Source organism: Molothrus ater, chromosome 27 (genome assembly GCF_012460135.2).
Source record: "Molothrus ater isolate BHLD 08-10-18 breed brown headed cowbird chromosome 27, BPBGC_Mater_1.1, whole genome shotgun sequence".
NCBI lineage: Eukaryota > Metazoa > Chordata > Aves > Passeriformes > Icteridae > Molothrus > Molothrus ater.
Window position 1 is genome coordinate 818,389 of NC_050504.2, and position 19,721 is coordinate 838,109.

The 19,721-nt window shown below is 48.5% G+C and overlaps 1 protein-coding gene across 3 annotated transcripts in view; it reads left to right on the top strand.

Annotated features, from left to right (window-relative positions):
- LOC118696554 (acid-sensing ion channel 2) overlaps window positions 1–19,721 on the top strand; it is a 483,676-nt gene that overhangs the window by 423,811 nt on the left and 40,144 nt on the right. For all 3 annotated transcript variants that reach the window (XR_004981656.2, XM_036398737.2, XM_054517409.1), the window contains exon 2: window positions 16,656–16,806. Coding sequence is in view for 2 of the 3 variants with exons in the window: in XM_036398737.2 (XP_036254630.1) it covers window positions 16,656–16,806 (151 nt within the window). In the remaining variant the exon portion in view is untranslated. The remainder of the gene's footprint in view (window positions 1–16,655; window positions 16,807–19,721) is intronic.

A 19,721-nucleotide genomic window follows, 5' to 3' on the forward strand; every position in this document is an offset into this window, starting at 1 on the left:
CCTGGTTCCCAGCAGGGACCCTGTCACAGCTGGGACAGAGACACCACAAAGCCACACTCCCTTTTCAGAAGGCTCCAAACTGTTTTTATTACAGCATATATGCTTTTAATACATTCCTTCAAAACTCATCAGTTTACACTTTACTCATTGGTCACCAGAGACAAACCAAGTGCTCAGTGGAACAGGCAAAGACAAACAAAGTGCTTATTGGAATAGGCAGTTGCAGGGTTTTTCTTATTTTCTTATTTTTATTCGTATTATTTTCTTATTCTTATTTTCTTATTTTTCCTTCTTTCTTTCTTGGTTTCTGTGTCAAGGACCTTGGTAAGAAATTCTTTCAGGGGTAAACATGGATCCTCTCATCCAACTTCTCTCTGGCTCACAGAAGTCACTGTAAAACCCCTTCCACCATTGGTGTCCAGGGAAACTCTGGCTGCAGCCCCCAGGGTGGCCCAGATTAAATCTGACACGAGGTCATGGTAGAGATGGAGACAACACAAAGCCACACTCCATTTTCAGAGGGCTTCAAACTGTTTTTATGATGGCATGCATGGTTTTTATACATTCTTACAAAACTCATCAGTTTACACTTTACTCATTGGTCACCAGAGACAAACCAAGTGCTCATTGGAACAGGCAGTTGAATTTTCTCTTATTTCTCCTTCTTTCTTTCTTGGTTTCTGTGTCAAGGACCTTGGTAAGAAATTCTTTCAGGGGTAAACATGGATCCTCTGATCCAACTCCTCTCTGGCTCACAGAAGTCACTGTAAAACCCCTTCCACTGTTGGTGTCCAGGGAAACTCTGGCTGCAGCCCCCAGGGTGTCCCAAATTAAATCTGACACGAGGTCGTGGTAGAGATGGAGACAACACAAAGCCACACTCCATTTTCAGAGGGCTTCAAACTGTTTTTATTACAGCATATATGCTTTTAATACATTCTTACAAAACTCATAGGTTCAGACTTTACTCAGACAAACAAGGACTGCTCATTGGAACAGGCAGTTGAAGTTTCTCTTATTTCTCCTTCTTTCTTTCTTGGTTTCTATGTCAAGGACTTTGGTGGGAAATTCTTTCAGGGGTAAACATGGATCCTCTGATCCAACTCCTCTCTGGCTCACAGAGGGAAATTCTGGCTGCAGCCCCCAGGATGTCTCAAATTAAATCTCACACAAGGTTGTGGTAGAGATGGAGACAACACAGAGCCACACACTCCATTCTCAGAAGGCTCCAAACTGTTTTTTACAAACTGCATGCTTTTTGTGCATTCTTACAAAACTCATCAGCTTACACTTTACTCATTGGTCACCAGAGACAAAGAAAGTGCTCTTTGGAACAGGGAGTTGAAGTTTCTCTTATTTTCCTTCTTATTTCCTTCCTCCTTCTTATTATCCTTCTTTCTTTCTTGGTTTTTATGTCAGCAGCTTTGGTAGGAAATTCTTGCAGGGGTAAACATGGATCCTCTTTAACTTCTCTCTGGCCCACAGAAGTCGCTGTAAAACCTCCTCCCCAGGATCCAACCCCATGGAATGCTGTGAGCACTCCTGCACTCCCAGGGGAGTCCTGCAAGTCCTGGAGTGCCAGAGGAGCAGGGACATCCCTGCCATGGTCACACCTCCCACACTCTGGGAGTCCTCACAGATGGGAGGAGCTGAATCCTGCTGGAACGAGGAGGAGGAGGAATTCCAGAATTCCACCCTGGGGAAAGGAATTCCAGAATTCCATACTCAGGAATGAGGAGAAGGAATTCCAGAATTTCACACTGGGGAATGAGGAGGAGGAATTCCAGAATTCCACCCTGGGGAAAGGAATTCCAGAATTCCATACTCAGGAATGAGGAGAAGGAATTCCAGAATTCCACACTGGGGAAAGGAATTCCAGAATTCCACACTGGGGAACGAGGAGGAGGAATTCCAGAATTCCACATTGGGGAATGTGGAGAAGGAATTCCAGAATTCCACATTGGGGAAAGGAATTCCAGAATTCCACACTGGGGAATGTGGAGAAGGAATTCCAGAATTCCACACTGGGGAAAGGAATTCCAGAATTCCATACTCAGGAATGAGGAGGAGGAATTCCAGAATTCCACACTCCATCTGTGTCACCCCTGCCTTCCAGGCTGGGATGGCCTCAAGGATCTGCTCACAATTCCAGCCCTGGGATCTCCAAGGATCACGATTCCAACCCTGGGATCTCCAGGGGTCACAATTCCAGCCCTGGGATCTCCAAGGATCACGATTCCAACCCTGGGATCTCCAGGGGTCACAATTCCAACCCTGGGATCTCCAGGGGTCACAATTCCAGTCCTGGGATCTCCAAGGATCACGATTCCAACCCTGGGATCTCCAAGGGTCACAATTCCAGCCCTGGGATCTCCAAGGATCACGATTCCAGCCCTGGGAATGTCCAGGCTGGACAGTGGGAGGTGACCCTGCCCATGGCAGGGGTGGAATGGGATGGGGTTTAAGGTCCCTCCTGTGGGAAATGGATTTGTAGGGAATTCTCCGAGCCTGGCAGAAGGCTCACACTGTGAGCATCTGTGTGCAAACCTGGAGATGAGAAATGCTGGCTTGGGAATACCATGGAACAGGACAGACATTGCTGGGAGAGAAATGGAACTGGAAACAAGTTTCAAAGGATGGCCTTGCAAATAAGACCAGGTACTCTGGAGAAAGAGAACTGTGAAAGATGCAGTGTAGTGGGACCCATGAGGAGTCATTTTAGATGTTTGGCTTTAAGGCATTTACAGCATGGGGTGGTTTGGTGTTTGTGAGGGTCCCCAGGACGAGGGAAGAGATGAGGAATCTGACTCCATGTTCTCAGAAGGCTGATATTATATTAATTATATCATATCATGTTGTACTGTACTAAAACTATAATAAAGAAAGAGAAAGGATACAGACAGAAGGCTAAACAAGAATGAATAATAAAAACTCGTGACTGACTCCTCAGAGTCCAACGTAGCTGCTGGTGATTGGTCATTGAGTTAAAACAATTCACATGGAACCAATCAAACATGCACCTGTTGGTAAACAGTGTCCAAGCCACATTCCAAAGCAGCCAAACACAGGAGAAGCAATCAGATAATTATTATTTACATTTTTCTCTGAGGCTTCTCAACTTCCCAGGAGAAGAAATCCTGGCAAAGGGATTTTTCAGAAAATATCATGGTGACAGGGTGGCAAAAGCTGATAGGCCAAGAAACACTTAATAATGTATTGTAATTAGGAAATAGTCGGCTTCTGATTGTGATAACATGAATTATAACATCTGTATTGTCTCACCCTTCTTATGAGACTGAAAATGGAATAAAAGTTTTTAAAACACCTCTCAGCTGCCCCATCTCTGGGTCAGAAAAGGGATTAACCTGACACTTCTAACCCAAACCCTTCCATGATTCCCTGGTTCTTTGCTGCCTCTCCAAATTCCCTTTTCAAATGCTGGAGCAAGAAAATCAAAAAGATTTCCCTGTGCTTGAGCATCTCCCACTAAGTGTCTGGAGGGGCACTTTTCTGATGGAAGTACTTTTTCTATGATGGGAATACCTTTTCTATGATGGGAATACCTTTTCTATGATGGGAGTACCTTTTCTATGATGGGAATACCTTTTCTATGATGGGAATACCTTTTCTATGATGGAAGTACTTTTTCTATGATGGGAATACCTTTTCTATGATGGGAATACCTTTTCTATGATGGGAGTATCTTTTCTATGATGGGAATACCTTTTCTATGATGGAAATACCTTTTCTATGATGGGAATACCTTTTCTATGATGGGAATACCTTTTTCAATAGACTGCAGATGGAATTGAAGTGCCTGGAAGGTGGATCCCAGAGTTCTGGCCTGGTTATTCCAACAAATCCCTTGGGAAGGGCACGGAACCATCCCTGAGCACGCAGCTGTGGTCACTCAGAGTGACCCTGGTGGCCAGGCTGGCCCTGGGCTGGCTGGGGACAGGCTGAGCTTTCCCTCATTCCCAAATATTTCCCTGCAGGCAGGAGCTGGGGCACTCAGGGGTGTGAGCAGGGAAAACTTCCCAGGATTTGGGCAATAATGAGGGAAGGGAAGGGAAGGGAAGGGAAGGGAAGGGAAGGGAAGGGAAGGGAAGGGAAGGGAAGGGAAGGGAAGGGAAGGGAAGGGAAGGGAAGGGAAGGGAAGGGAAGGGAAGGGAAGGGAAGGGAAGGGAAGGGAAGGGAAGGGAAGGGAAGGGAAGGGAAGGGAGTTTCCAGTGGATCTTTCCAGGGGATGTGGCTGTTTCTGGTGGATCTTTCCAGTGGATAGGGCTGTTTCTGGTGATGTTTTGATGTGGCTGTTTCTGTTGGGTGTTTCCAGTGGAAGTGGCTGGCTTTAGTCCATGTTTCCTGTGGCTCTTTTCAGTGGATTTTTAATGCTTCACTCCCTGTCTGAGGATGAAGGAGCTGCTTTTCCTCCAGAGAAGGCAGCAGCTGGAGTTGTCCCACTGGGAATATTTGGAGCTGTTTGTCCTTCCCATGGGGCTGACACCTCCTCCTGCACCTGTGGAATGGCTGGAAATTCCAATTGCCTCAAAGCTCCAGCCATGAAATGATTTTACAGCAGGGAGCAAACTGCAGGAGCCTCCCCCAGGGAGGCTGTGGAGGGGCTGGAATCCATGTCTGAGGAGCCTGGGGGGCCAGGACAGCCCAGCTCCAGAGCATTTCCCAATCCCTTTGGATTTGGGATGCTGCTGGATGGGTTTAAGACACGTGGGAGATGCTCAGTTGTCACCATGAAATATTATGAACAATCCCTTTGCCAGGATTTTTCTCCTGAGAAGCTGAGAAGCCTCAGAAAAGAAATGTAAACAATAATTATCTGATTGCTTGGAATGTGGTCTGGAGGTTGCTCACCTAACAGGTGCATCTTTGATTGGCTCCATGTGAATTGTTTTTAATTAATGACCAATCCCAGTCCAGCTGTGTCGGATTCTCTGAGTCTGTTTTTAAAAATGAGTTTTTATTATTCATTCTTGTTTAGCCTTCTGATGTCTCCTTTCTCTTTCTTTAGTATAGTTTTAGTATAGCAAATATGATATGATATGATATAATATAATATAATATTACAAATATAATATTATATTACTAATATAATATAATGTAATATCATCCTTATGAGAACTTGGAGTCAATTCTCATCTCTCACCTTGTCCTGGGGACCCTCACAACACTGCAACACTCAATCCCTATTTCTGGAGGATTCTCATGGTGCAGGATATCCCTGCACAGCTGAAGGATTTGGGATTGGCAGGGACACTCCAGCTCCAGATGTTTTATCCCCCTTTTCCCTCAGGTTCCATGGCACTGCATGGGATGGGCACTGAGGGGATCTGGGGGATGCTCTGGGACACTCGGAGGAGTTTTGGGACACTGCAATGTTGGAATGTTGGAGGAGTTTTGGGACACTGGAATGTTGGAATGTTGGAGGAGATTTGGGACACTGGAATGTTGGAGGAGATTTGGGACACTGCAATGTTGGAATGTTGGAGGAGATTTGGGACACTGGAATGTTGGAGGAGATTTGGGACACTGCAATGTTGGAATGCTGTCAGTGCCAGAGCTGGGTACAGAGTTCAGCTGAGGGAATGGACAGGAGCTAATTAAGGCAATCAGTGGGGATGGATGGAGGGGGAGCACAGATTCTAATTAGGATCCAAATTAATCCCAGCCCAGGAGCTGTGCCTGGCACCGGCCCCAGGGCTCCAGGGCTGGGATGGAGCAGGGCTGGAACCACCCTGACCCTCCCTGACTCCTCTTCCCACTCCATCTGCTGCTTCCCAAGGGCCTTTTCCAGGTGCCTATGGCCTCGTGTGACCCAGCCAGCCCCAGGTGGGGACATCAGCCTGAGGTGTCCCAGGCCAGCCACCTCAGGCCACCCCTTTGCACATTCCAGGTGACCTCAGCTTTGTGCTGGGGCCTGGATTTTTATGGATTTTTAATGGATTTTAATGGATTTTAGATTTATTTTAATGGATTTTAGTGGATTTTAATTGAATTAAAATTGATTTTAATGGATTTTTATGGGTTTTTGTGGATTTTAAAATTTATTTTAATGGATTATTATGGATTTTAATTGATTTTAAATTGATTTTTAAGGATTTTTATAAGATGAGATACTTTTTTTTGTTAAAAAGACCCCAGTCTTCCCCCAAAATGTCCTAAAATCCCTAAAAACCAGAGGACCTGTCCTCTTCAGTGGTCCCTGATGGTGTCACCTGGTCACAGGTTGGACTCTGTAACCTTAGAGGGCTTTTCCAGCCTCAGTAATTCCATGTTCTACCAAAAAGACCCTTGAGAACTGGAGTTCCTGGGTTCATTTGTGGTCCCATGGGAGATGGGAATATCCAGGTGTTGTTCCCAACAGCCCATAAATCCCAGGGAGCCCCAGCTCCTGTCCTGCATCCCTTTGCTGTGTGTGCAGGGAACCAGGGACTGATGGAATCAAGGAGAGGGCAGCACTTCCCTTGGCTTGTGCACCAACAGAATTCCCAAAGATTTGGAATTCTCCGTTGGAGTTGATCCATTTGGTGCTGGAATTTTGGGGCTAACAGCTTTTTGGGGTTTAACAGATATTTCCTATTAAACACCCACTCAAGGGAGATGAATTGGAGCTGGATGGGGAATTTTATGGATTTATGGCAGCTCTGAGGAGTCCTCCCCATTCCCACAAATCCTGGCACCAATGGGACATTCCAGGGAGAGGCTGATGGCGCAAATCAGGAGAGAATGGGAATATTCCTTAGGGAATTAAACATGGAGCCAAGGGCTCCTCTGCCAGTGTTTAACTGGAGTTGGAGGCTGGGAATTGGGAGCCACTGGGAATGTTTGATGCCATCCCATAAAACACAGATTGGAGAGAATTGGGCACGTCCAGTGGCAAAAGCTGGATTGGGAGGGAGGGATGGATGTGTTGGGAGGGAGGGATGTGTTGGGTTGGGATGGATGTGTTGGGAGGGATGGATGTGTTGGGAGGGATGGATGTGTTGGGAGGGATGGATGTGTTGGGTTGGGATGTGTTGGGTTGGGATGGATGTGTTGGGTTGGGATGTGTTGGGTTGGGATGGATGTGTTGGGTTGGGATGTGTTGGGTTGGGATGGATGTGTTGGGAGGGATGGATGTGTTGGGTTGGGATGTGTTGGGTTGGGATGGATGTGTTGGGAGGGATGGATGTGTTGGGAATGTTGTGTGTTCAGAGCAGCTCTGGCAGTGCCAGCTGGACAATGCCCAGGCACAAAGGGACCTGGGGCACGGCTGGACAGCAGGCTGGACATGAGCCAGCAGTGTTGGGAAGGATGAAAGTTTGACAAGAAAGTCTCACAGATATGTGTGCTTAGCAGAAAGATTTGGGAATGGAGAATCTGAGGAAGGAATAGAAATGAAAGCAAGTTTTGATAGAGAAGAAAAGAATTGCTGAGCCAGTCTCACTGGATAACCAAGGAGGCAAAGGGTGTGTTGGTTAGAAGGGGTTTTTATGGCTTAGAGCAAAGGATAAACCCACCCCAAACAAGAAGATGTTTTTACCAAGCACAAAGACAGCACAGGTAAACAAGTCAGCAAAGCTGCAAGTAGAAAAAAGGTCTCAGAATTTCCCACTGCAGGAAAACTGAAAACAACTTCTGGCTTAAACTGTAACGTACTAACTTTGAGTGATTGGAGAACAGTAACAGGAATATGGTAATTACAGTAGTTATGATAGGCTATAGATAATAGTTAAGGTATAGATTGGTTCTACTGTGTGAAGATGCTCAGCAAAGAAAAGTATAGAATGCATTGTGACCAAAAGAAAAGTAAATAATGCATTGTAACCAAAACCAAAGGGTCTCCAGGCCTGCCTGCAGCTGGAGCTGACAGCTGTGGGCACAGCTCTGTCACCCACAACTCTGGGCTGCTGTAACCTCTTGGATGGAATAAACTGCATTTTGGATACAACAAACTGCATTTTGGATACAAGGAACTGCATTTTGAAGAGCCACCTGGAGTCCTGCATCCCTCATTTAGGCTCTTACACAGCAGAGTGCCCTGGTGGCCCAGAAGGCCAATGGCTCCTGGCCTGGGTCAGGAACGGTGTGGGCAGCAGGAGCAGGGAGCTCATTCTGCCCTGCACTGGCACTGCTGAGGGCACACCCTGAGTGCTGTGCCCAGCTCTGGCCCCTCAGTTTGGGAAGGACCTTGGGACACTGAGCACATCCAGAGGGGACAACGAGGCTGGAGAGGGGCTGGGAACACAAAGAACCCCTGAGGGAGCTGGGGGTGCTCAGCCTGGAGAAAAGGAGACTCAGGGGTGCCCCCATCACTCTGCACAGCTCCTGAAAGGTGCCTGTGCTCAGCTGGGGCTGGGCTCTTTCTCCAGCAGCACTGACACAACCAGAGCACACAGCCTCGAGCTGTGCCAAGGGAAATACAGGTTGGATAGCAGGAAAAAGGTTTTTGCAGAAAGGTGATAAAGTTCTGGAATGGCTGCACAGGGAGGTGGTGGAGTCCCCATCCCTGGGGGTGTTTAACAAAGCCTGGATGGGGCACTGGGGGCCAGGGTTCAGTTGAGGTTGGGTTTAGTTGAAGCTGGGTTGGACTCGATGACCTTTAGGGTCTCTTCCAACCCAGTGATTCTGTGATTCTGTGACTTGGGACAGACCCACAAGGATGATCCAGTCCCACCCGAGGCCCTGCCCAGACCCTCCAACAATCCCACCCTGGGCATCCCTGGCAGCGCTGTCCAAGCCCTCCTGGAGCTCTGGCAGCCTCGGGGCTGGGACCATTCTCAGCAACACTCAAATGTTGGGGTTTAGGACGACAGAGATCAGTGAGAATTTCCCAACAGAAACAACTCCAGGCCCACTGGCATTGCTGTAAAATTGAAATTCAGCTGTGGGATTGTTGGAGAGCTGGGAAGCCGTGGCTGTTTCTGTGGGCTGGGCATGGCTCTGTCCCTGTTCCCTGCTGTTTCCCTGGAAAGTTTTCCTCAGACCCCAGCAAGGAGGAGTCCTGAGGGGAATAAAGCAGTGGCAGGAATCCTGAACTTCCCAGGGAGCAGAGGGAATGGGGTGCTTGGGTCCTGTATTCCTCGTTCAGAGGAGCTCTCCAGGGGTTTCAGTGCCTTCACCAGGGATTTTTAGTGCCTTCATCCCTGTTCTTTGAGGTGTTGGGGCTGGGTTGGACTTGATGACCTTGGAGGTCTCTTCCAGCCCAGTGATTCTGGGAATTCTGTAAATTCTGTGATTCTGGGAATTACTGGATCTGGGCTCCTCCTTTGGGAAGAACATTCCCATTAATGCTAGGAACGAGGTTGATCTGCCTTCAGAGCCTGCCTGGGACTGGGATCAGTGGGGCTGGGGGCAGCAGCCTGACAGGGATCAGGGATCAGTGGGGTTTGAGGCAGGGATCAGTGGGTTTGGGGCAGGGATCAGTGGGGTTTGGGGCAGGGATCAGTGGGTTTGGGGCAGGGATCAGTGGGTTTGGGGCAGGGATAAGTGGGGTTTGAGGCAGGGATCAGTGGGTTTGGGGCAGGGATCAGTGGGGTTTGGGGCAGGGATCAGTGGGTTTGGGGCAGGGATCAGTGGGTTTGAGGCAGGGATCAGTGGGTTTGGGGCAGGGATCAGTGGGTTTGAGGCAGGGATCAGTGGGTTTGGGGCAGGGATCAATGGGGTTTGAGGCAGGGATCAGTGGGTTTGAGGCAGGGATCAGTGGGTTTGGGGCAGCAGCCTGGCAGGGAAGGCTCTGCAGAGCCAGAGCTGCTGCAGGGGAGCCTGGGCTGCCTTCCCTGGCAGCGCTGCCTGACAAATCCCAGCGGGAATCTCAGCCTTGGAAAAGCCTCTGCTTGTAAACACGGCCCTGACAAGTTCCCTGGCTGTGCTTCCCCGGCTCCACGGGGAGATCAGAGCTGCAGGGAGGGAGGGATGAGCGTTTCCATGTCTGACATCGCCTTCCTGACAGCACCAACAAACAGGAGTTTAACAGACTGCCCGTGCACAGGGAGCAGATGCCAAACTCCTCCTCTCCAGGGGTTCCCCCTCCTGCATTCTGTTCATTTTTGGAAGAGCTTTGCCTTATGATCAGATGAGAGTGACCCAAATCCCCTTTGGCATCCACGCTCTGGGATTTTTGCATTCTCCCAGTGGTTTGTAGGATTGGGGTGTGGATAATGCATGAAGAGGATGCCCTAAAGGCTGGGCTTGGCTTGCACCCCCTCTGCTGGGATTGGCCTTGGATTCCTTCCCTCTGCCCTTTGTTGGGAAAGGACATTTAATCCTTTCTGCCCATTCTAGGAGCTCCCTCCTTGCCAAGGGTCACCCCCATGGAAGGGGATTCCTTTGGGATCCCTCAGACCCCTGTGGGCACCTGCTGGGGTTTTCTTCCCATCATTCCATTTTAAAGAATGTCCCCCTGCCTCCTGCCTGGATGGACAAAGGGACCCTTGGGATGGACTGGGATGGACTGGGATGGAGACTGGGATGGAGACTGGGATGGACGGGGATGGAGACTGGGATAGACAGGGATGGAGACTGGGATGGAGACTGGGATGGACAGGGATGGAGACTGGGATGGAGACTGGGATGGACAGGGATGGAGACTGGGATGGAGATTGGGATGGAGACTGGGATGGAGACTGGGATGGAGACTGGGATGGAGACTGGGATGGACAGGGATGGAGACTGGGATGGAGACTGGGATGGAGACTGGGATGGAGATTGAGATGGAGCCTGGCATGGAGCTATCCCTCTATCCAAGTGCCATCAGGACAGGCCTTGGTGCCACCCTTAAAATTTTGATTTTGGGGTTTTCACCTAAAAAGCTTGGGGTTTTACCCTTAAAATCTTGGAGTTTTCCCTCAAGACCTTGGGATTTTCCTCTCCAAATCTTGGGGTTTTTTTCCTCAAAATCTTGGGGTTTCCCTTTCAAATTTTGGTGTTTTCACCTCAAAATTTTGGGGGTCTTGCCTTTCAAATCTTGGGGGTTTCCCCTTAAAATCTTGAAGCTTTTCCCTAAAAATGTTGGGGTTTCCCCCTCAAAAGCTTGAGGTATTCCCCTCCAAATTCTGGGGGTTTCCCCTCTCAAATCTTGGGGTTTTTTCCCCTCACGATCTTGGGGGTTTTCCCTTTAAAATCCTGAGGTTTTCCCTCAAAATCTTGGGGTTTTACCCTTAAAATCTTGGCACAGTGGGAGAGCTGGGAGCCCTGGGAATGGATCCCTATGGCAAAATCTGGGGAATAAAGTATTTTCTCCTCCTAAACAGGATCTTTTCCCCATCCTCTCACGGATATTCTTGCACAAACATATCCCAGTTTTTCAGCTCCATGTTCCCCTTCTGGACCCATCTTGAAAATTGCTTTGTTTTCTTTTTTTTCCCCACTCTGCATCAATACCTTGGATGTGGCTTGCTGGGAAATGTCTGTCTGAGCCTTTGTGTCCCACAATTGTGAGAAATGACTGCACAGGATTCCAATTCCCTCTTTTTCCTTGGTTTTACCTCCATCTGGCACCTCCTTCCTGCCTTACCAGCGCACCCTCACCTGCATCTCCATCTGTATTTGGAAAAGTCATTCCCAGGCTTCCAATGAGTTCCTTTTCCCATCATTTTTCTCTGGATTGAAGGGCAGATTTCTCAACAGGAATGGTTTTTTCTGTGCATCCTGCTAGAAGCTGGAATGCCTCATTTTCCATGACTCTGGGCAGGCTTCTGAAATGCCAGTCCCAGGCCTGATGGATTCACAGTGTGAAAAACGCCAATCACTTGTTTTTAAAATTTTAAAAGTTTAATAGTAATAAAATGGTTATAAAAATAGTAATACAATTAGAGTAATAATAATTTGGACAATTTGAATTAGGACAATATGAGACAATAAAGACAAAGAGTTACAGACAGTCCGAGTACCTTTTCTGGGCAGCAGGAGCCCAAAAAAAGGACCCACGTTAACAAAGGATTAACCCTTAAAAACAACAGCTTGTTGCATATTCATACACCTCATACATGATGCATAAATTCCATTCAAATACAGGATTCTGTCTGGTCATCGTCAGCTTCCTCCTCTGAATCCTAACAGCGCCTTCGAGGCGGGAAGAAGTTCATTTCTTCTGATAATGGAGCAATAAATTCTTCTTCTCTGAAAGATTCAGGTGTCCTGTGGCTGCTATCTCGCTGCGAGTCCTTTCTTTTAAAAAAAGTATCTTACACAGCATCGTTTCTATTTTAACAATTTTTATAACTTAAAACTATAGTTAACACAGTACTTAAGAGAATTAATACAGCATCACTTTCTAACACAACACCTATAATATTCATTTGAATATTTGCAAAAAGCCAATCATAAAATACATGCATTTTTCACAACAGGCAGCAGGATTTGTTTATCCAGGGCTTTCTTGGAGCCTTTGGTGGTGGTGGTATCTGGTTTGTGCTGGAATCTGTTTGGGATACCCCTGCTCTGAGTTTTAACTGCCCAAAATGGGCTTCCCTTGGCTAAGGAAGGGCTCAGGAAGTCACTCCAAGGCAGTTCATGGGTTGGACTCCATCCTCTCAAAGGCTTTTCCTGACCTAAACGATCCCATCAAATCCCATTCCACAGATTTAGAATTATTTCCCTTTATGCCCAAGCAGAGATTTTCCAAGGAGCTGTCAAAGACCCCCGTGCTCCTTCAGAGGGAACAAATTGGAATCTTTATGGACTACTCTCAGGGAACGTGTCTGGAATTTTGTTTCTGGCCCTTTTTATTGGAAGTTAAAGCATTTCCAAGAGCCAGGAGGGTTTTTTTCCCCCTCAGTCACACAAATTGAGCTTAAGTCATCCTGCTCTGCTCGTGTTTGCTGCCTCCAGTGAATCCCAGCCCTTCCCAACAGCTCCAGGGTTTATCCTGATGATCTGATAATGAGTCCTTTCCTGTTGTCAGGGTGCCTGAAAACAAGAGAAGACTCTGGAAAAACAATGTTGGATTTTCCCAGATAATCGCTCCCAGCAAAGGGGAGAGGGGGAGGAAAATCCTCAGGAGGGGCTGAGGGAACAGGAGAGGGGCAGGACGCAGGGAATGGATTCCAAGAGGGCAGGGATGGATGGGACACTGGGGAGCAATCCTGGAGGAATTCCTCCCTGGAGGTTGGGGAGTAATGTGACCGTGTTCACAGGGGTCCAGGGGTGAGGGAAGAGATGAGGATCTGACTCCATGTTTCAGAAGGCTGATTTATCATTTTATGATATAGATTATATTAAGACTATACTAAAAGAATAGAAGAAAGGATTTCATCAGAAGGCTGGCTAAGAATAGAAAAAGAAGGAATAATAACAAAGGCTTGTGTCTCAGACAGAGAGTCCGAGCCAGCTGACTGTGATTGGCCATTAATTAGAAACAACCACATGAGCCCAATCCCAGCTCCACCTGTTGCATCCCACAGCAGCAGATAACCATTGCTTACATTTTGTTCCTGAGGCCTCTCAGCTTCTCAGGAGGAAAAATCCTAAGGAAAGGATTTCTCATAAAATATCATGGCTACAGATTGTCACTGTCACATTTTCTGGAAAAAACCCCTTCACCCAGGATTTTGCTCCTGGGAAGCCTCAGAGAAAAATGAAAACAATATTATCTCATTTGCTTCTCCTGTGCTGTGCTCATGTGGAATGTGTTTGGAGATTGTTTACCCACAGGTGATTGTTCCATTGCATTCTGCTGTGAGTTGTTTTTGACTCAGTGACCAATCACAGCCAGGCTGTGTCGGGACTCTGGGAAGAGTCACGAGTTTTCATTATTATGTTTTTAGCATTCTGTCTGTATCCTTTCTGTATTCTTTAGTATAGTTTAGTATAGTATTCTTTAATATAATATAGATCATAAAATTATAAATTAGCCTTCTGAGAACATGGAGTCAGATTCATCATTCCTCCCTTGGTCAGGGGTCCCACAAATACAAGAGGGGTGGAATGGAATGGAATGGAATGGAATTCCCAGAGCAGCTGTGGCTGCCTCTGGATCCCTGGAAGTGCCCAAGGCTAGGCTGAAGCAGCCTGGACAGTGGGAGGTGTCCCTGCCCATGGCACTGGGTGACCCTTAAGATCCAAATCCAAACCATTCCATGACTCCGTTGATCCTGGAACACCACAGTCCCTTTACTGGGAGTTGGCATGAGTGCATGTGGATTTTTGAACTTAGAAATATCTTTAAATGCCATTAGGAATAATGTTTTGTGTCTTTGGGAATGACAGGAATCCGTGTGGCTGAGAGGTCCCATGGTTGTCCTTTCCCAGTCCCCAGGAGGTCTCTTTCCATGGGGTTGTGATTCCAGCCCTGCTGCCACTGTCAGGTTCCATCTTTTCCTTGGATAAACACATCCTAACAGGAGCTTTTACAGGGAATTTTTACAGTCATATAAAACCACCCCATCAAGTTGCCTGGATTTATTTGCCTGCAGACTCCAAAATCAATCCCTGGGCTGTTGTTCCCATTCCAGCCTTGTTGTTTCCCCCTGATTTTCTCCACTGCAGCTTTTCCTCCTTGCTGTATTTTAAACTCCCCTCATTAGGAATTTTTGACTTCTGCCTTCAGAGCCTATTTGGGGAACCCCATCCATGGGGCTGCTTCCAGAGGCTGAGCTTCTCTTTCCAGCCTGAGCTGTTTAATCAGTCAGGCAAGTATTCAAATGGGATTATTTTTATTTGGATATCAAATCCTTTTTAAAGCATGTATTGTTTTTTCCCCTCACAAACACTTTCTATTTGAATTCAAATATTATTTCCTTTCTCTCCCATCCCACCTGCTTCCCTGGCACTTGGATTAGTCAGGATATGTCAATATTTGAGGGAATAAATCTCTGCTGGCTCCAGCTTCTGTTTGGGTTTCTGACTCATCTTGGGGTCAAATGAGCTCAGCAAATGTGGGAGAGATTCCAGAGGGACTGGAGCAGCTCTGCTCTGGCTCCCGTGCTCCAAGTGCTCAGTGCTGGGCTTTACTGGTTCTTACTGGGCTTAACTGGTTGTTACTGGTTTAAATGGTTGTTATTGGTTTAACTGGTTGTTACTGGTTTAACTGGTTGTTATTGGTTTAAATGGTTGTTACTGGTTTAACTGGTTGTTACTGGTTTAAATGGTTGTTACTGGGCTTTCTGGAGCCTTTATCCCAGGAAGAGTTCTGGATGTCCCCAGGCTGTCAGTGCAGGGTGAGGGGGATTGGTTGGAGTTAAATCTGGCATTTCTGGGAGTTTTCCAGTTCCAGGGGGATCCTGAGCTGAGCCCGAGCCCTGAGTGTCACCAGCAGCAAAGGTGACAGCTCTGCTGCCACCAGGAGAGCTTTGGGTTCCCACTGGGAATTCTGTGTTTTACTCCACTGGGAATTCTGTGTTTTATTCCCTGGGAATTCTGTGTTTCACCCCACTGGGAATTCTGTGTTTTATCCTACTGGGAATTCTGTGTTACCCCACTGGGATTCTGTGTTATCCCACCTGTAAATCTGCCTTATCCCATGGGAAATCTGCATTCTCCCACCTGGGAATCTGTGTTATCCCACTGGGAAATCTGTGTTTTATCCTACTGGGAAATCTGTGTTATCCCACTGGGAAACCCATGTTTACTCTGCTTGGAAACACATGTCCACCCTGTTGGGAAACCTGTGTTCTTCACATGTCCATCCCACTTGGAAACCAGTGTCCCTCCCTCTTGGAAATCCATGTGCACTCCACTTGGAAATGTGTCCATCCCACCTGGAACCAATCCTGTGTCCATCCCACATGGAAACCTGTCTTTGCTCCCCTCAGAAACACTGTGTGATCCCTGGAAATGCTGTGTTCCCTCCCTTGGAAGCCCACGTGTCCTGTACCTGGAACCCTGTGTCCATCCCCCTGGAAAAGCCATGTTCTACCACTGGAAAAAACTGTGTTCTCCATCTGGGAAACTCATGTTCTTCCACTGGAAAAACTGTGTTCTCCAGTGGGTTTCCAGAACACTGGAAACCCCTGTTCTCCCTCTGGAAAACCCATGTTCTGCCACTGGAAAACCTGTGTTCCACAGATCCCTCCTGGAGCCCCATGTCCACCCTGCACTGATGTCCCCCCTGCTTTGCAGTGCTGGTGCCTGGAAGTTCCACCTGGGCTTTGCCAGGAGTTTCTATCAGGAATCCTCCCCAAATAAGAGTGAAGAAGAGCAGAATGATGGAGGAAATCTTTCCTCATTTCCCCAAGTGTTTTTAACTCTTCCTATTTTCCAAGCAGTGGCAGAGGGAGGAATGAAGGGGATATTGGATTTTTAATGCCAGGAGAGCATTGCCATGGCCTAAATGGGCTGAGACTCCACCCAAAACCAGGGAATTGTGTGAATTTTTAGCAGGAGCTTAAGGCCAGAGTGTGTCTGTCAGAGCTTGGACTGACTGGAATGACTCCGGGAGCTTTTGAGCTTTCCCTCCAAACAGCTTTTCCTCCCTCCCTTCCCTCTGTTACTTTCCATAAGGAAAGCACAATGATTAAACAAATGATTAAACCTGGATGGATTTCTGGGGATATTTGTGAGGCTATTTCTGAGGCTATTTCTGTGGATATTTATGGGGATATTTATGTGGATATTTCCCCCTGACATGCAGCTTGTGGCTGTATCCCATCCCTATGCCAGTTGGGAATGAGGGTTAATTCAGTGGGAAATATTCCCTAATTCCTCTCTTTTTTTCCCCACAGGTGTTTACAAAATATGGGAAATGCTACATGTTTAACTCAGGAGAGGAGGGGCGGCCTCTCCTCACCACAGTGAAGGGGGGGACAGGGAACGGCCTGGAAATCATGCTGGACATCCAGCAGGACGAGTATCTGCCCATCTGGGGAGAAACAGGTAAGAGCTTCCTCCTCCTTGGGTGATTTCCTTGGAAAAACCATCCCATCCCATCCCATCCCATCCCATCCCATCCCATCCCATCCCATCCCATCCCATCCCATCCCATCCCATCCCATCCCATCTGTCCCATCCCATCTGCCTCATCTTGTCCCTGCCCACCCTCTCCCATCCTGTCCAGTCTGCTCTATCCCCTCCTGTCCAGTCCTACTTGTCCCATCTTGTCCCATCTTGTCTCATCTGCATTGTCACATTGTGTCATTCATGTCCCACCCCATCAGCCTCTCCTGTCCATCTCACCCTGTCCTGTCCCATCCCACCATCCTGTCCTGTGCCACCCCATCCCACCCCATCCCACCCCATCCCATGGATCCCATCCCATCCCATCCCATGGATCCCATCCCACCCCATCCCATGGATCCCATCCCACCCCATCGCATGGATCCCATCCCATCCCATCCCATGGATCCCATCCCACCCCATCCCATGGACCCCACCCCACCCCATCCCACCCCATCCATCCCATCCCATCCCATCCCATGGATCCCATCCCATCCCAAAACCAGCTCTGGGAGCAGGATCCTGCTCAGTCCAGGATGTGTCACTTTTCTCCCCAGGGTTTGTGGTGGCCCCTTGGGTAGAGCATTTTGGGGAGTGCTGGGCTTGGGTGTCCCAGCCCCAAGGTTTGGGATGCCAGGCAGGAATGGCACTGCCTGTCCTGGGCAAGGGTGGCATTTGTGGGTGACAGGAGTGTGGGGACACCTTCAGGGGCTCCAGCACATCCCTCTTCCCTGGAAAGGCATTTTTGGGAGGCTGTGTTCAAGGTGGACTCCAGCTGCTCTCTGGCTTTTCCTTCTCCATAGAATTTGGGAATATTTGCTGCTTTGAGTTGTGTTTGCTGGGTTGGTGCTGTGTGGGTGGAGCAGGGACTGGGTTCCTTGGCTTTGGAGCATTTGGGGTGGATGGAATCTGTGTAGGAATGAACCTGGCTGAGCTGAGCATCTCTGGAGGTGCTGGAACCCTTTGGTCCTGGAGCAGGAGGTGCTGACCAGGAGAGCTGGGCTGTGGGATGTCCCCAGGGCCTGTGGATGGGGATGCAGCTCCTGGAGTGGATGTGGAGTTGTGGGGAGCACTGGTTCCTTTAATGGATCATGGATCCTTCAATGGATCATGGATCCTTCAGAGGATCATGGATCCTTCAGTGGATCATGGATCCTTCAGAGGATCATGGATCCTTCAGTGGATCATGGATCCTTTGATGGATCATGGATCCTTTAATGGATCATGGATCCTTTGATGGATCATGGATCCTTTAATGGATCATGGATCCTTTGATGGATCATGGATCCTTTAATGGATCATGGATCCTTCAGAGGATCATGGATCCTTTAATGGATCATGGATCCTTCAATGGATCATGGATCCTTCGATGGATCATGGATCCTTTAATGGATCATGGATCCTTCAGTGGATCATGGATCCTTCAATGGATCATGGATCCTTCGATGGATCATGGATCCTTTAATGGATCATGGATCCTTCAATGGATCATGGATCCTTCAGAGGATCATGGATCCTTTAATGGATCATGGATCCTTCAGAGGATCATGGATCCTTCAATGGATCATGGATCCTTCGATGGATCATGGATCCTTCAATGGATCATGGATCCTTTAATGGATCATGGATCCTTCAATGGATCATGGATCCTTCAGAGGATCATGGATCCTTCAATGGATCATGGATCCTTCAATGGATCATGGATCCTTCAGTGGATCATGGATCCTTCAATGCTGCTGCAGAAACGATGGGCAGGAGCGTGGGGGACAGGATGGGGACAGTGCCACCAGGGCCACCCGGGCACAGCAGTGCCCAGCAGTGGTGGCTGCAGCTTTCGTGACCCCACAGTGGCATTTTAAACCAATCATCCCAAAAAGCTGCTGGAGAACTTGCCAGGAGCTGTGTTTGTGTGGCAGGGCCCTGTGGGGACACTCTTCCAGGAGGAGCTGTGGTGATTTTGGGGGTCAGGGAAGGGAAGGGAAAGGAAAGGAGGGGATCCCTGCACTGCAGGTCGGTGTCACCATGGCTGTCACCCCTGCAGCACCTCTCACAGCCCTGCTGGAGCAGAGAGGGGATTTGGCTCTGTTGGCTCCCAATTCCCTTTTCCCTGTGGGGGGTTTGACTCCCCAAACACAAAGCTGTGAGCCCACCAGCCACTCCAGGCTTTCAGAGGAGCTTTGCTCCCAGATTTCAGCTCCTGCCCCAAATCAGCTGGGCTGGCCCAGGTGAGGGGGACAACACAGATTTGGGATAATCATTCCTCACTGGGGGATTGGTTTGAGCTCCTGTCCTTTTAAAGGTAAAACAGGCTCACTGTGGGGGTGGGAACACAAGGAGCAATCTCCACTTCAGGGCTTCATCTCCCACAGGGAGAGATCCCCCAAGGGAGGCAGAGCTGCCCTGAGGGACCTGGGGGGACAGGAATCACCCCAGGGATGGCTTGGGGACATCCCAGAGCTGGTGAACACATGGAGATTTGTGTCCAACCCCAGTGGGTTCTCATATAATGGAATCCCAGGATGGTCCTGGAAGGGACCTTAAAAATTTACCAGTGCCACCCCTGCCATGGCAGGGACACCTTCCCCTGTCCCAGGCTGCTCCAAGCCCCAGTGTCCAGCCTGGCTTGGGCACTGCCAGGGATCCAGGGGCAGCCCCAGCTGCTCTGGGAATTCTATTCCAGAGCCTCCTTATCCTCCCAGGGAACAATTCCCAATTCCCAATATCCCATCCATCCCTGCCCTCTGGCACTGGGAGCCATTCCCTGTGTCCTGTCCCTCCATCCCTTGTCCCCAGTCCCTCTCCAACTCTCCTGGAGCCCCTTCAGGCCCTGCAAGGGGCTCTGAGCTCTGCCTGGA